The sequence below is a fragment of the Hoplias malabaricus genome, chromosome 2 (genome assembly GCF_029633855.1).
Source record: "Hoplias malabaricus isolate fHopMal1 chromosome 2, fHopMal1.hap1, whole genome shotgun sequence".
NCBI classification, from domain to species: Eukaryota; Metazoa; Chordata; class Actinopteri; order Characiformes; family Erythrinidae; genus Hoplias; species Hoplias malabaricus.
In genome coordinates this window covers 76,954,901-76,973,449 of record NC_089801.1, presented here as the reverse complement: position 1 = coordinate 76,973,449, position 18,549 = coordinate 76,954,901, and the positions used below count along the sequence as shown (strand labels likewise).

At 38.8% G+C, this 18,549-nt stretch overlaps 1 protein-coding gene across 7 annotated transcripts in view; it reads right to left on the bottom strand.

Annotated features, from left to right (window-relative positions):
- cacna1hb (calcium channel, voltage-dependent, T type, alpha 1H subunit b) overlaps positions 1-18,549 on the bottom strand; it is a 95,535-nt gene that overhangs the window by 54,132 nt on the left and 22,854 nt on the right. For 4 of the 7 annotated variants that reach the window (XM_066661634.1, XM_066661635.1, XM_066661638.1 and 1 more), the window contains exons 6-9: positions 14,943-15,035; positions 12,585-13,218; positions 8,660-9,006; positions 602-753 (exon numbers count right to left, since the gene is read on the bottom strand). In XM_066661634.1, coding sequence (XP_066517731.1) covers positions 602-753; positions 8,660-9,006; positions 12,585-13,218; positions 14,943-15,035 — 1,226 coding nt within the window. Of the gene's footprint in view, positions 1-601; positions 754-8,659; positions 9,007-12,584; positions 13,219-13,332; positions 13,540-14,942; positions 15,036-18,549 lie in introns of those variants that run through there. The other 3 variants (XM_066661637.1, XM_066661639.1, XM_066661640.1) reach the window with 3 other exon arrangements.

The following is an 18,549-nucleotide window of genomic DNA, read 5'->3' as shown; positions in this document are numbered from 1 at the left end:
AAATGCTAATATGGCTAACAGAGGGAACCTTTTTCTCATTATGCTACACAGTTACCATTACCCCACTGACACAAGGCAGTGTTGTGAGACTCATGCACAGGGAGAGGAGCTGTGTATCTATCTTTCCTATATGATTACATTAGTGCATTGCTCTGAATCTAGACAATTAGTCCCCAATATGGCCCCAGAAATATCATGTGACTACAACCCACTTAGTCAAGATATTTGTCATTGTTAATAGAATTTATATTGTGCCAAAAAGTGCATAAAGCCGTTACATTTTTAGAGATCACTCCCATGTTTGGTTAATCTTAATGCAAATAATACTTGGAAAAGATTGTGTAGAATTAAACATAAAGCAGGAAAACAAACAAAAGCCTGTACTTTCGTTAGCACTTCAGCAATTGTATGGCGAAGCAATAGAGGCTCATTGAATGTGCCAATAGTGTTACATTATGAAACATATCTCAGCATCATTAATAAGGCAGGGCTCTGCTCTTTCTGAATAACACCTTTGAAAATAATGGTAATGAATAGGATGCAATTCAATCGCCTGGATTCAAATGTAATTAGAACAGAATGAAACAGAACAGAACCGTGCCTGATGATAACAATGATCAGATCAAAAATGTTGTAGGGGTTGCTGATGTAGCCAAATAGACCGCAGGCCAGCAGCTTCAGGAGCATCTCCAGGGCAAACAGACTGGTGAAGACTATATTACTGATCTCCAACACATCTGTCAGCTCGGCTGGCTGGGGAGGAAGAGAGAGGAGGGAGAGAAGGAGAAAGAGTGGGGGGAAAAAATGGGGAGAGAAAAACGAGAGATATTAGATTACACTAATGCTTGTGTTAAAATGTAACATTTCATTGTCAAACAGAGGGAAGAATGTGTTTTTACTCATTACATAACTTTCCCATATTAATGTAGAATGTAATTTTTTTCCAGAAACTAGACCTAAAAAATTCACAGAGAATGATACAACTGCAAAACAGGAGGCAGCAGTTTCAGGACCGTTATTCTAGGACGTGATTTTTTCACAGCACTGCCTCCTAACTAAGTGGAAATAAGGACATGGAAAATATGGATGGCAGGTGGCCATGTGTGTGTTGATATCAAATACATATTATGGCCATAAAGTCATAATACATGTTTGTATCCTTGCGTCTTAAATAATGTGGCTGAGATCGAGCTGAGTTGAATTCCAAGTTAAAGTAGTATTTGAATGGAATGAGTACATCGATAAGTAACCGGATAAAAAAATCATATTTGGTGGAATAAGCCTTTAAAAATAAGTTGAAACCAAGCATTGGTCATCCATTTGCTAAAGGGGAAGTAGACAGAAAGTACCAGTCATTCACTTTGCTTAGAGGGCACTGTCACAAACAGGGTCCTAGAATTTTGGCCCTTGTCTGCAGTGGTCCTGAACCTGCAACCTTCGGTACTACAGGTATATAATATTGGTGTGTGCAGGACTCACACCATAAATATTAGTCTTTAACATCCTTTTAATTACTGTGTGGTTTGTATACTGTAATTCACAGAACTGAACTCACACCTACATTTACTTGTATTGCCCCCTCAGGGGCTGTAACAGCAACATTCTGAAGCGAATAAACAATTCACTGTTAGTATTGAGAGCCTCCCTGTCCAGGGTGCTTTAAAAGTGTTACACATAAGCCTCCAAAATAAACCAAGGCTTTTTCTCATCAGCCAGAATGAGAAGAACGGACATGTGTTCTACAGAAGAACGTTCTTGGGAAATACCATTGAAAATGCAACGGTATTGGAAAAATTGAAAAATCTTGATATTTGTTTTCTTGAATATTAAAATGTAGAAGAATACGCAAAACAAGAACACCAGAACATTGTGTATAATACAACACACATTGACAAACAGCCAATGAGAGCACATTTACTCCCATTTAATTTCTAAACAATTAACTCTGCTGTACATTTTTATTTACAGATTCAAACAAAACAGCACTACAGACATAAAACTGATAAATATAAAAAATCTATATTTTATTCAGATTTGTCACACTGGTATTGATCTTCTAGTTCTCAAAATGATGTTGCCAGTGTTTGACAGAGACACTATGAGAATTATTGTACTAGGGCTGTTGATCAATTAAAAAAATAAATACAGTCCTGAGTTACAATGTTTACGTAACTGAGTTACGACACATCTCCCATTTACTGTATAAAGCCTTGTTTGGACTTAAGTGGTTTTGCGTCGTAAACATCGTAACGTGAACTTCGTGTTTGGTGTGTGTGGCGCGGCGGAAGAATACACGGTTACGCGGCTCGGGACCAAGGAGGATAGGTGTTAGGATACGATAAGTGTTTACAGTGTGTCATTTACGTAAAGTATGTACGTATGTTCTGACTTACACCGAAAATCGGTTTACGACGCGACGTAGGAACGGATCAACGTCGTAAGTCAAGGACCCCCTGTAAATAATTTTTTGGGAGGGAGATAAAATGCATGACAAACTGGTGAGAAACTGGTTTTATTTTTATTTTATTATAATTTCTCAGTGAAATTTTGGTGATTTTTTAATTAGAAACTCTTAATTTGCTAAGTAAACGTTTCAGATAGAGCCTGATTAATACACACAGAAGCTTTAATGGAGAAAGTGAACACTCGTGGCTTAAAAATAGGAGACGAAACAGGAGCTCTCTGTGTGTTTGTATGTGTATGTGAAAGTGAGAGGGGGAGAGAGAGTAAGAGAGTGAAGGTCTCCACTACATGTTGTGACTTGTTTGCAAACAGAAGGGTCTGGAATAAGGCACATTATCAGAGATGTGTAATTTCCTAGTGTCATGTTTCTTGCTGTAACTAAACTATTAACTAAAACGAAAGTATATGTTGCTCAAATATTTTTCCATTCATGTAAAAATTACATACACAGTTAAATCTAGTAAACGTCTGTCTAGTAAAGCTGCAACAGAGACACATTAATTAACACTAGGCCATTGACATGCATTGGAACAGCTGACACGTGCTAGGATATTGCAGATCGGCCAACTCAACCACACACACACACACACGTGCACACAAATACGTGCTCCTAGTGTGACACCACATTCATGTTTTTTCCGCTCTTGCACAAAGCACAGGCAGACCCTGCTATTATGGGTGTCTACTGTAATGTAAATAATCATTTCCCTGGCAAGAGTGTGAATGCCCACTGCCTCAAACGAACCATGCTCTCTCTATCTCTCTCTTCCTCTCTCTCTCTCTCTCTCTCTCTCTCTCTCTCTCTCTCTCTCTTTCTCTCTCTCTCTCTCTCACAAACATACACACATGGAAACCCACACAGACACACACACACACACAAACAAACCCACACACATCATGAGTCGGCAACTCCATCCAAGAGCAATTTTGGTTTTGCTGAGACTGACTGAAATAGACTCTATTCGCCCAAAAGCAGACACTATGAAATTCAGTGACAATGAGCTAAACCTTCTTCTGAGGCAATAAATAAATTAAAAATGTGCTAATTGCCAATGCATTTCAAAACAGCACTAAAGTACTTTAAAATGGTCAATGCTTCAGTTTGAAAAGTTAAGTTTAATTACACAAGTTCTACAATTCTAAAGGGTCTTTATAATGGCAGACTCATCATCTACAGCTGCCTTCTACCTGCCATTCAACTGCAATTAGGGGTAAAACAATCGCATTCCTTCAAAACAATTCATTTTTAAAGTCGGACCCTTGACGGTTACATCACAAACCTAAAAAAGCTCGTTAGGCGGGGCGTGTGGGCTGCAGGCGAATGGTAGAGCGCTATGTGAAAGATAGAAGAAGGGACTAAATGACAATTCATAGATCTGTGTTCTTTTTTTGCCGTTCATCGAAAAACAAAAAGGGCAAGGCTTTCAACGTCTGCTTTTTGCTTGATAAATTATATAAACCTAGAATATCTTGTTTCACCTCTGCATCTCAAAAGATACAATTCAGTACAGACAAGTACTGATCTCATGTTTAACTTTATATAGAACTATGGCTATGACCTAATTGTGTACTACACACTAACACTGTAATGTACTTACTATGTACTTACTGTACTTTAATAGAATGAGTTAAGCAGGCTAGTACACAAAATGTTAACATACTACATAGTTCAGAAAGTTAGCTTAAGGAGTCACTGGCTTCTAAATGGAAAAAAAAAACAAGGCGCCAATGTTGTATGTTTTAAAGTAATAAATAATTAATGTGCATAATAATAGGTCTTAAAGCAATCGCATGCCTTTTCATGTCTTCGACTCTCGCTGTTTTTGTTCTCTTTTTGTTTTTAGGTCCCGTTACAGAGTCTGTTTTTCAAGAGACATCTTTGCTTGCTTTCAAACCAAATTCGTAGTACACAGTCTGCTTTACGTTACTGTACCTGACTCACGCAAACGTTTTGAAATGTCTCTCTGTGGTTGTACTTTCGCTGGAGGTGCACGGCTGTTTAAGTTCATCTTTGTTTGTGTCTCCCACTACTCCACTGGTGCAAATGGAGTCAGACTGGGGTTGAGCTGATGGCCTCTTCGGGTCTGACAGTAATTGTGTGAAAAAACGTGATATATTTGCTTTGCCTTAGCTAATGCTTCGGTTGTGACGTTTGGGTCAAAATCCCACGAGCATGCAGGCATTTTTTTGATAGCCATGTGATTGGATGCTTCACATCAGGCTATACCATTTACATACCAAAGTAATAAATAAATAAATAAAAATAATAATCAAAAGTTGTGACCTGTCACCACTGGCGACTTAATTATTTTAATATTTGTGGTCATAATTGCAACAATTTTAGTCGCAGTTTGGTGCCTTGTACATAGTTTCTTACTTAGAGGATTTAGTGAAACAACGCATGCCAAGCTGCAGTTGTAAAACTATCCATTTTTATCAAGCAATGAAACTCAAATATCTCCCTCCACACTACGTAGTGCACAGTGTAGGTCAGAAAACTACAGTTCCCACAAAAAATACTGCATAGTATGTCAGATATTAAAATAATTAAAATAATTTGATGCAAGCTTCACATCCCTCTGTCTAACATTTAGTGCAGTAGTATTTGGGTGTAGTAATATTAGTTACATAATTTTTGTAGGGAGTAGGGCACTACTTGGCACAAAATGAGAAGCTACCTTCCTGTTTCTCGTTGTATTTTGAAACAATAGAGTCCATCATTACCATACTTGGACATTGACTGAGTCTACGTGTGCCATGTGTATTATTATGTACAGTGATCCCTTCACGAAGTAGAGGAAAGATATTGTTTTATGTATTTAACGAGTATTTGGATTTTTAAAACCCTCCCTGTTACTGTTAACAACCCACCCTTTGCAGTAAACAGTTATCCTATAATGTTTTTCAGCTGGAACTACATGTGATATCCCACCAGTTTCTTTAATAGAGTCATTCCTAAGCTGTGATTTAGCGTCAGTAAATTTCACTCGTATGTGGACATGAACAATACATGTACTGTACGTAAGAATATACTTGTAAATTACATATTTTGTCACCTACAGGCCTAGTCTAATACATGTAAATAATAAAAAAAACATACTTTTAATTTACACGCCATAAGATAATGATATTTTTAGGCGATATAGCGGCCATAAGCCCCCCTTGAAAAAACCTGCGAAGTAGCGAATCCGCGAAAGATGAACCGCAAAGTAGCGAGGGATTACTGTATACTCAACTTAGACATATTCTACATACTCAGACACTAGTAGGATCAGTATTAAGCGCCAGGAAAATGTAATGACTTTATGCATGACCTGACTCATGTATTTTGATTTAAAAAAAAATGCCACATATATTATTGAGTATTGTTATAATCGATAGAGAAACACTACTGGAATCAACGATGATAAAATTGACCCTAAAAAAATCATGATCTGTGCACCATGAATCATAGATTATAACCGATTCTAAAATAAAAAAAAAAATAAAAAAATGAAGGACAATCTTCACCTCCAGAAAAACGCATCACAACCCAACCACAAATCACAATCGCAACAATGAGCCCATCCCTGCTCATATGTACTCACGTCTTTCACTACACTTTTTTAACACTACTGACTTATGACAGAGGCGTACAACACAGGAGGAACATCCTCACAGATCTCTCCTCTGTATTACACCTGTGCCCCCGTTCCTTTCATTCCTGCTTATATAAATTTCATTCACGTCTCCTTCGCCTCAAGCTTCACTTTCCTCCGCAGTCCAGAGGAGGACAGTCCCTGTTTTGAGGCTTGGCTCCTCTCAAGGCTTTTTCATTACGCCAGCTTGTGGAGTTTTCCCTTCGCCGGTGTCGCCTTCGGCTTGCTCATTAGGGGTCTGGGCACTGAGCGCTGTAAAGCGGCTTTGTGACAACTGTCTATTGTGAGGAGGGCTATACAAATAATACCAAACTGAATGGTTTAATTCAAGCTTAGGCACGAGCTGCGGCTTTCCATCATGAAATTTAGCTTCTGAAAGCAGGACACAAATTTATGCGGTAGAGACAGCAGGATAACACTGTTCCAGTCCAGTCGGCAGCTGGCATTTCGCTGGAAAATCATCTATGTATTTTTCTTTTTATTTTAAACGAATGAAATACCTTATCGATCCAATTTATTCCGTTCGAACGTTCGGCTCGTTTCAATGTACGAGCGGCTTGATGTGATTCTGCCATTAGTGGATCAATGCAGTTACACAGCCAGAAATTCTAATTGATGCATTGATTCAAAGAATGAGTCACTGCGCTAGTAAAACATGACTAACAAGCACATGCAAAGTCACATCTCACGCCCACTGAGGCGTAGCTAGTGTGTGAGCGAGTGTGTGTGTGTGGTCATGGATCTTTTAGTTTAAACTAAATCTAATCTTATAATAAATTATGCTCTAACTGCTTTATTTTCTGTTTAAAATAATGGAACTTTTATTTGAAGGTCACCTACGTAGTGTCTTCAAACCAACAAAACTAGCGCCAACTGAAGAAGGCCATTTCTATGAAACTCATCAATGGAAATTAATTAATTTCATCAACGAAAACTGGTGAAAAATATTTGCTGATGACCTAATTTTCACAAACCAAACTAGACGGGAACTAAATAAATAACATAATTTGAAGACGAGAACTATGACGAAATGTATTGTCAACAAATAAAAGCTAAATGTTAATGTGAAGACTGATAAACGACCTCTAATAATGTTTTACAATTTCTAAAATGGCACGATTTGACTTCTATCTTTCTTCCTCACAGTTCTGTAATACGAGGCAGATATTACTCTGAAATATCAAAAGACATTTTCAGAGTATCTTTGTACACAGTGGGTGGCAAAAAGTATGTTTTTTTATTTTGAAGAGGAGTCGACTCCTAAAGAATAGTTGCTTCAAGCGTTTGGGAGTCACTCGCATCAACTGTCAGCCAATGATTCATAGAGTTTGCAAGAGCTTTGTATTTGAACCAAAAAGTGGCCATTTTCCTTCCAGAATTTTTCATTTTTTTCACTTTTCACTTCCAATCTTTCATTATATTGATTAATACATATAATCTATAAATGTAAATTGTTACACAGTGATCAACAGTACTTCTAAAATAGAATAAAATAAAACATTTTAAACATAAATGAATATAAACATGTTTTAACCTTTAAAAACCAGACTAAAATAAGGATTTTTTTAACTGAATGGACTAAACTAGACTAAGTTGTTTTTATTTTTTGTCGATTAAAACTAGCAATAATTAAATGACTACAATTAATTAAGACTAATACTTAATTAAAACCAGTTGCCAAAATTAACACTATGTCACACCCTGGTCCTGTCATGTCTGTTTTCCCGGCCATGTGCTCTAGCACATGGCTCTGTTTGTTATTGGTCCTGTCTCCACCCTTGTCCCGCCTTAGCTCCACCCTCTCGTTGTGCCTCCTTTGTAGTCCTGCCCTCTCGTTATCTGTTCCAGGTGTCCCTTGTCTGTGTTGTATATTTAGGTTCCTTTGTGTGACTTCTTGTTTGTTGGAGATTCCACATTCACTCGTCTGTCACTGGTTTGTTTGTTTCGTCTGTTCTTCATTCCCTTCAAGTCAGTCTTTGTATCGTTCTTGTCTTAAGTCTGTGTCTTTACTCAGTTTAGGTTTCTCTATATCTGTCTCTCCATGTCTAGGTCTCTGTTTAGCTCTCTCTGTCTAGGTTTCTCTGTCTAAGTATCCTGTCATGTTATCCAAGTCTGTCTCTGTTTGGTTATCTATTGTTTAAATAACAAATCTTCTGTGTTATTGCAAGTGCACCTGCCTCCATCAGTCCGCCCGGTCCTGACACACTAAAACATTAAATAATGTATACACACATAAATTTTTACAATAATAATAACTGAGACATAATATTTTAACATATTTACAACAATCTAACAATAGTAATATTAAATATATTTACTAGATTTAAAATGATTGTGTCATTACCCTTCAACTGAAGCGTAATCTAATAGCTTGCACATCTCCATCTAACCGTAGTGTGTCTTTTGGAGTGTTCTGTGTTAATGCACCTTTATAAGCTGCAACCTGTGTGCTTGTGTGTGTGTGTGTGCTTGTGTGTGTGTGTGTGTGTGTGTGTGTCCAAGCATACATACATATATAAGCAACCACCTGTGTATGGATGTATGTGTTTGTGCATCACCTGTTCATGGTATTCAACTCCCATGCTGAGTGTATTGATGAGGATCGCAAACATTATCCCCCTGTTGAAGTACTTGCTGTCCACTATCCTCTTCAGTACTCTCCGTACGCAGCGCACACACGCGCCAAAGCAGTTCCTAGTATGAGTTTCTCTCGTCTCGACTTCCCGGCTGAATTTTTTGCCTTGCGTGTCCCTGGAGCTCTGCTTCTCTGTGTCCGAGTCGCTGTCGGAGTTGTAGGTCACGCCGCTGCCCTCGGGGGCACACACTGGACACACCGAACGCTCACCAGGTGTTGGAGCATCGCCGCCTTCTAAACACGCACTCGAGCACACATCTGGGTACGCACCTACACAGAAGGCAATGGAGACAACAGCAGTGTATTTACAAAGTCATTTACATTGACTTGAAATAAAACACACTGTTTTGTAGTAATATTTGATTGTATACATTTTCCTTGCAGTTTAGACAAGTACTGTATATAATGATAACATAAGATCAGTGAAACAGCAGTTAGGAAGCTTGCAAAACTGCAAATAAATTTAAAAAAAAGTAGCCACAGAAGTAATAGGAGTCTCTTTTTGCATTTAAGGATGTGCAATAGCCGTTCCTGTGGATTTAATTTAGAATTATTAGAGCGTATGGAGTGTACTGTGTGGCAATGTCTTCATTATCTAGATTATTAAGTTGAATCTCAGGAGACAATCCCGCACTTAATGTTCACCATCATAATCCAGCAAGAATTTAAAATGTCCACTTTTAAGGCTGAAGACTGCAAGGTTTCCACCATTTTCAGTACAGGGAAACATGTATTCGTATTTTTAAAATCTTGTTATTTAATTTACTTGTATAGATGTAGCGCATGCTGACAGTGAGTCACTATAGACACTATATGAAATTATGTATGTGTAAAGTCTACATAAAAATACAATACGTTTTAAGAAAAGCAACACTGAAACCTGCCTGTGGTTTCATTATAAAGGATATTTGGACAAATTTTATCACTTGAGACAATGTACTTTAAAGGTACAAATATATACATATAGAACCCTTTCACTACAACTCAGGTCATCGGATTTGGAGAAGGAGGGGTTGTATTTACGATCCAAAGAAAACCACAGCCATGGTGAGGGCTGGGAATGGGAGTATGGTATTGGCCAGCTTCTCTGAAACCTCTTAACCATTTACAATCACTCCAATCCTCGTGGCAGCCCAGTAGTTTGAGAGTATCATCCAATCCCTAGTTTTACTGGTTTATAAATACCTCATAAGGTTAAATTCATTCATTATCTGTAGCCCTTATCCAGTTCAGGGTCGCGGTGGGTCCAGAGCCTACCTGGAATCACTGGGCACAAGACAGGAACACACCCTGGAGGGGGTGCCAGTCCTTCACAGGGCGACACACACTCACACACACACACTCACACCTACGGACACTTTTGAGTCGCCAATCCAGGTTAAATTCATAATAACAGATTTAATAAAGTCCATACAATCTAAGAGAACATCTGGGAACTTTGTTTATCACACTCACTCACAACACATCAACTATATTTTAGGGGAACATTTCTTTTAGATATTTTTTGTATTTATGATTGTATTATTAATATAATTGTGAATATACAAAATTCTTAAGAGTAATACACTTATAATTCACTTATCATTGTAAGTAATAATAATTATTATTATAATAATAACCTTAGGTGCTTAAAACTTTAGCACATATGTCATTAGAGACAGATCAGTGTTTTGTGAGCTGATCTTCATTACCTTTTGTATGTGAGTTTTATTGTGAACTAACTTTCCCTTTGTTTCTGGTATTAAAGTTCCTTGTAACTGCTGAAATATTTAAGGTGGACTGACGCATTCTTGTTAGAAAACTACTTCAGCCTCATTGCTACATGACAGGAAACTCCTGACAGATGGTATATAACAGAGTTCATCGTGTGAACTTGATGTTTCTATAGAAGTTTTTTTTTTTTCATGATGGCACACAGACTAGACAACAAAACTGTCACAAACACACACACACACATTGGTTTTGCTATACTTGTGAGGACCTTCCATGGAACCCTAACCATGACCTTAACTTCAGTAATCAAAAATATACCATTTCTCTTTTTAGTTATTCACATTAATATAAGAATTTTAGTAAAACCACCACCATGTTCTCACAACACCAAAACGTGAGATATTCCTACACTTGGGAGGGCATCTGGTCCTAACAAATATATAAAAACAAACACACACACACAACTGTTTTCAGCTACACTGGAGCAGCCCAGTTGTATAGACCTATTTATGCACACACAACAAGTGTCCAAGCAAACTGGGGATACTAATATCTGAGAAACACTGAAGTCAAAGTGAGCTGGAGAAATATTTCACTACAATCTGGCAGCTGATGCTCACGCTACAGATGGATGATGAATGATGTACTCTAAGGCATCTTATTAGGTTACTGGTGTCTTTAATGTGCTTCTCTCATGAGGCACCAGCTCAATTTTGCAGGAAGCTCTGCTATGATCTGAGACAGACTATAAAATAAACAGCCAGATTCTGAATCGGGGAAGAGGCTGGACACTTCCACAAGACAATGATAGAAACCACACGGCTGAAATAATTAAGACTGAGTGAAAGGGTTAAAGTCTTGCATGTTTTCAATCCTACAGATTGTTTGCAGGTGATGTCACTGTGGAACTGCAGATGGAGGAGCATGAGATGATTTTCTACACGGCATCTATCACATGCGCTTGTTTATGTCGCTCAGAATCATTTCAACTTGTATTAAGTGCCAGCAGTTGTTGTTCATGAGGGAGAAAATGCAAGAATTGGACTGAAAAACAGCAGCGAGCCGGCACCTGTGGTCAGAACAAGACTGAACTCAGCTTCCTATTTAGAAGCTTCTTGTTTGAATTTAGTGGTGTTTTTCTTGTAAATGTTGTGTTAAATTTATCACCAGCGCATAGCCACAGCACCAACACAACTCTGTAAAACATAACACTCACATCTCACCTGTGAACTCAGCTTTTAATTTGCCAGTGTTCAGTTCCACCTTAAAAACAATGTCTACAATTATGGAGAAATGCAGTTCTCTCGGGATTATTTACATTCAGAAGATCTACGTCTTTTAAGGTGAGATGGTATGTTTGAGGTATGTGTTTATTCAGTGTTTGAACTACAGTTTATATTTTAGGACCTTTTGGTCCGTGTATACCTTTGTATTTCCACCTTAAAGATAACATTTAAAAACAACACATTTTTATAAACTTCTGAGGATGTTTTCCCACTATCGCTGCTCTCCAGTCTGTTTGCACTCAAAACTGGTGTATTTAACACTAATGTGTTTAAGAATCCCCAGTGTTTTTAAATCGGTAAAAAAAAAAAAAAAGTGTCTCAGTGCTAGGCTTTCTCTCTATGCTTATAGCACAGAAATGGCATCTGGAGTATTTCAGACAAAGCAGTACCCTCCAAACTTTGAAAAGCATGAATCAAGATGTAGTTCCCTGGTGTGAACAGAGAGAGGGGAAGCCTAGCATACCGGGCTGAGACATTTGGTTTTTCTAGCCACTTACTGATTACAGTTTAGTCAAACATTGCTCTACATAACATACATCATTTCCAAACATATGTTGTGCTTTTCAGTTTGCACATTTGTCATGTCATATAATCTAAACTAACACTATACAGTCTCTTCTCCTCAGTTTGTTTCACCTCCTGCCCTCCATCTAGAATTCACTCCTCGTCTGAGTCACGTGACTGAAAACAACCTATTGAAATCTTCTTTGTGGTGGATATGTGCACTGGGGCTATATTAAATAACAAAAAATAAATTAAAACTTGCTTCTCCTATGTAGCTCTTATAATATCACCACAGTTTTCTAGAAATGCATGCGTTATTGAATGTATATGTGTGCACATTCTCACCATGCTGCATTTTGCTGTAGGTATCGTGGAACCCACTGTGGACTGTCCTGCCGTATTGTGAGTGGCTGGCCGCAAGGGTCTTGACCCCGCTTGCGCAACCGGGGTTTATGCGTGCGTGTGTGAAAAGTGCAGAGGGCAGAATGGTGGGATAGTTCATACCCTTTATGCTGGGTAAGGCAAGGGAGAGAGGGGGAGTCGGTTTGAGAGTCTGACCTTCAACACCCAAATGAAGGGCTTTCATTTCCAATGTTCCCAGGTCTGTGCCGTTGCAGTGATGCCGGTTTTGGTGATGGTAGTGTATAAGGTGCTGGGTCAGGTCAAATTTCTCTTTGCTCCAGTGCTTGTTAGCGCCCCCTCCAGTGTTTCCAGGGGTGGAGTTCTTGCTCTTCCGACACAGTCGTATACGACCAAGAACGTGGCTGATCTGACGGCCGAACTTGCGGCACAAGTGACTCAGGTACTTGATCATTTCTTCGTAGCAGGAGCCAGGCTCGGTCAAACTAGCTAGCGTCGACTCGTTGCTACGGAAGCGAGCGCGCTGCTCCCGCATCAGCTGGTTCTCGCGCTGCTTTGTTTCCGAGAACTGTGTTGCTATGACGACCAGGCACAGATTGATCATGAAGAAGGAGCCCACCTAAGGGCAAAAGAAAGAAAAAACTAAATAAGAGTTGTTGTTGTTGAACCAACTACAATAAATACATATTTACGGCACTGTGCTAAAATCAAGGGAGAGGGGTTGTTTTCCTACCTTCCTCCACAAGTTACATAGTGCAGTTTTTCCAGTGCTGAGCCCAGAGTAGCAACAATAGAGGCTCTGCTCTCCCTATTACAGGTCAGTGAAGCATCACAGTGATTCTGAAGCTGGAGTTTTAAGGTAAATCTACTGCCTGATACTCTTTTAAGACCACATGAATAATGACAAAGCAAAATTTGTTGTACCTAGAATTAATGCAATCTCAACAGGATTTCTGCTTGTTTTTAAACATAGTTTAAATGTTTAGTTTTTAAACATATTTTAAACATAACTAGAGACAAATTTTCCTTTTTTGGAAATAATAACACTCATAGTTTCACCACTCAGAAATAAGCTACACTTGTGATATACCCGCTAGCTTCCTGCACTGAGAGGAGTTGTTTGAAGATTTTGTGTACACTCCAGATAACAGCCTGATTAATCCTTGTACACTGAACAATCACTGGATTAGGAACACCTATCTTGTATCTACACTCACTGTCCATTTAATCAGCTCCACTAACCACACAGGAGCTCTACAATTACAGACTGCAATCCGCCTGCTCCTCTGCATACTTTCTCATCCCCACTGTTTTTCTGTTTTTAGTACTCAGGACCCCCACAGTGGTGATGTTGCTGCGCTGATGTGTGTTGCGCTGGTACGTGGATTGAGTACTTCTTGAGTATTAAGCACTGTGTCCACTCTGTGAGACACTCCTACCTCGTTGGCCAACCTTGTAGCTGTAAAATCAGAGACAGCAGCTCATCTGTTGCACAGTTTGTGCTGGTCGTTCTCTAGTCTATTGGTGGTTGGTGGACTATTCTCAATCTAGCAGTGACACTGAGGGATTTAAAAACACTCGGGCAGCACTGCTGTGCCTGATTCACTCATACTAGCACAACACACGCTAAACACACCACCGCGTCACTGTAACTGTAGCGCTGAGAATGATCCACCTGCTTTTTGGTGGTCCTGTAGGGGCCCTGACATTTAAAGAGTCAAGTTCAAGTCCTAATGTGTTTCTCCTCTGATTTTAATTTGGTGGTCTACTATGCCAATGTGAGCTGGCTAGCTACAATAATTATATATAGATTAGATAAAACACATCGGCTATTTTTACATCTGCCTAACATACATTTTTCCCCATATGTTTACATGCACGATGATCATTATGGCAATATCTATCATACACTGTCTTCTTGTACACACTGACTGCCAGTGCAAGGAAATGAAGAGGAAGAAATGAAAGCAACACAAGTAGTATTTTGTGGTTTATGAGCTAGCTGATTTACATATTAAGTAACACACAGCAAAAGACTTCCTGCAAACTACTTTGAGTACCTGGTGTACATTTATGTGATTTATATTTCATCAGATTTACAATAAACTGTAATACACAAATACACTGATACATTAACACTGTTAAAGAGAGATTAAGGTACTGAGAATAAGACGTGCATGTGTTTGTGAAGTTTTCCAGTGCGTGTTCAGGTGTGAATTCAGTTCTCCGTTGTTAAAGTATTCAAAACTGGTTTTAATAGTTTCAGCAATTTCTTTTCAAAAAACATCAACATACAGTTTTCACATTTAGAAATCTGAGGAGATCAATGCTGTATGTACTTACAATGATGAGGAAGATGAAATAGATGAAGTTGTAAAAGGAATGTGCATCCATGACGTAGTACATGATATCCACCCATCCCTCTAATGTGATCACCTACAGACAGCACAGAGGAAACAGAAAGAGGGCAGTCGAGGTTTGGCTGAGATCAAAGCATTCAGCACTCCATAGTAAAGTAGCAACGTCAAAAAATTATTTTTAAAATCATGACACTAGTTTGTAACTTACTCACTCAAACATGCTCTACAAGGCTCTGTATTCCATGCTTTGCATCAATGACACGGCCCTTGTTTTTAAATCTGCCATTGTTTGTCCATTATTTATATTACATTTCATCACTGTCCAATTAGAAACATGTATCTCACAAAATAGTAACTTTACTGGAGATAGAAAAATCATTCTAAACTTTCAATAGAAGTCAATGTAAAAAGATTTTAATCCAAGCAATTTTGGAGCATTTCTATTGGTCCATTCATCATGAGAATTTCACAAAAGGACAGCGGCTGTGTTCAAATTATGTAGTAAACTAAACTGGACAGCGACGATATAAGAATTGAAAAGGTGAATATAGATACAGTGGTCATTTTGGACAGCAAAAAAGCCTACACACCATGACCTTTGGTTCTTATGATCGCTGTAATGAAATCCACAACAACATAATCATAGTCATAGTCACTCAGCAAATTGAAAGCAAAAAAAAAAGAGAAAAAACAATGAGGTAAGTGACAATATTGAAGCAAACGGATTTGTTTATTGGGGGAACCTCTACAACAGATAGGAGACACTTGTACACTGTTGAGCCACGTTTAGCCTGCATACAAGATGAGATACAGTTGGGCATAGGGGCATACAGGTTCCGTATGGTATTCTGCAGCACATTTACCCACAGATGCTGCAACTGGGCCTGTAGATCCTGCATGGTCATAGGTTGCAGATGCTGGCGTCAACCCTGGTCCCGTAAATACTCAATTGGTGATAAATCTGACGACCAGACTAAATAAGCTTTGCAACGAGGCAGAAACATTCCCGGGAAACCCTTGCTGTGTGTGGGCAGGTGTTATCCTGCTGAAAAAATGCCAGCTGGAATACCTGCATGAGAGGCAACACATGTGGCTGCAGGATGTCCTGCACACAGTGTCCCTCATAGCTCCACTCCTGCTATTTTCAGTCCAGTGATGCGCCCCCTTTCAAAGTTTTTCAACTGTGAAAAATGTCTTTGAATGCAGTGTAGTGGCACGTCAAGCATCCACAATCTCTCACCAAGTGGTACACTACCCAAAAATACTTTCTGAGAGCCGTTTTATCGGGCAGCAGGGAAGCAATTTTGCCTGCTTTTGTGGAAACACCCAGTGTCTAATCAGATCACACCTGGAATCATTTACATATCTGCCTGAGAAATAAGTGCATGCTGAGTTTTGAAGCAGTTTTTGTGCATTATTTTATTTTATTAATTTATTTATTTTTTGTCATTGAGTGTAAATGAATTTACCATCTCCTCTGAATTACATGGTGTTTCATTTCTTGGTTCTTTAGTGCTCTGCCTAAAGGTGATCTAAGGCAACTATAAATCACTTCAACTACACTGGCCAATCAGATTAATCTACGGAATGACAAATGTCACGCTCTGGCCAATAAGATTATTCAGGCCATGATGAATTACTAACCTGGGAAGCACAGAATCTCAGAAACATGATAAACATCTCTGCCACAACCAATGTGATTAGTGAGAAACATGATAAACACTTGATTTCCTGAGATAGGGGTGTTGCTTATTGATGTAAATTGGTTTATTTGCACCGCTGCCACCAGCAACTGTTCACTTCATTTTCCTACGGTAAAAGTAAGCAACTCTTGGCTCCTTTAAGACATGTGAGAGAGGATGAGAATAAAAAAAAAAAATCTCCCTGGCTGCCAAACTGAATTTCACAGTCAGCTAAAAGAAAAAAAAACCCACCTATATTAAATACAATGGAGCAAAATAAAATGGCTTGATTTTCATAATATGTGTTTTTTCTCCACTGCAATTCAACATCCTCGGATCTGGGAGGATACTCTATTACAACACATGCACTAAACCTGGTAATTAACACATGACATGAATCAGATGTGTTCATGCAGGAAATTGTGTTGGAAATGGCCCTGCAGCACAGGAGCTAAACACTCATACAAGCCTCATTGGTTGTTCAAAGCTAACTCTGAAAAAAGAAAAAGAAAAAAATGGCATTAGCATTCAACCCATTTGGTGTATGTGCAGTTCCCTGGGGAAAAAAAGAACAACTTTTCTCTCCAACTGGTTCATGTCCAATTTCACCTGTTAAATAACTCTCACCATCACATAATGTTCGAAACATGGTGATGGCTGGCACAACATTCATCTGAGACATGTCAGGTGGCAATGCATCTTTCCAAACTGCTGCTAAGACCCTGTTAACCTAATTTTCATAATGACGCTAAGCATCTTTTAAGTTTAACATACTTGTAACTCCCTAATTATGTTAGCTAAAGGATGTACGCATTGCCTAGCATTGCGCTGAGTGATGGAGCATTATTCAGAACCATTACACACCCACCCAGAGAGTGTGAAGATAATTATGCTTTCTCACACTGACAGATAACCTCTCCTGACAACAGGGCAGAGGTTTAGGAACAGCCACTAGGAAAGGATATCTGTATTTATGAAAAAGACTTGTGTGACTACTGACTGGTGTGTTTTTAGTATCTGTTGAAACTTGAGCCTTGTAGAAGTGGAACGTTATAGATAGTATATTTTTTTGCCAAACCATTCCTTTAAAAGTTAGCTTTTAAAAACGATATAGTATCAGTATTAGTATCAGCTGATACTGAAATTGTTAATATTGGTACTGGTCTTGGGGGCTCCCGGGAGGTACAGAGTTGGTCTAATATAGGCTGGCTAGCATGGGCATCTGTCAGACGATTTGACAGATCTGTATAGTTTGCATTCTTCTCATTCTTGCAAAGGGGCAGTGGAAAATATAATAAATGAAATGAATTCAAATAAAAATAAATACCTCTTTGTTTCTACACTCACTGTCCTTTTTTATCAGGTCCACTGACCATACAGGAGCACTTTAATAACAGACTGTTGTTCAATTGTTGTTCAGCATGTTCCCTATTCTAGGAGTAATTCTAGGAGTATTTGTAAAGCCACCACACACCAACATGGTTTTAAAGAATTGCAAAGTTGATATACACATTTAAAAGACAGAAAAGACTGAAAAGGTGTGTGTTATCGAATGTGGTGGGCTGGTCAGGTCCAAAATGCCTGGGCCGTTTTTTTGTCCCAGTCCGCCCCTACATGGAGGAGCTGTATTTGTGAATGCAAATGTCCACAACAGTAGTAGCAGACATTATCCAGGCCAATCCCCCTACTACTCGTCTGAGTAATATACATGTGAGCACCTGGTGATGCTCTGGAGGAAACACAGTCAATAAATGCCATGACTACTGTATGACTTACACTTGCCTAAAATACCTGGAACATTTACAGCTATGAGAACAGCTGTGACACGAAACAGTTCTGGTTGTGTGCTACATGTGTGAAAGGGCTCTGGACCTAGCTCTCTAAACATTTTCCGGAAGTCATACATGA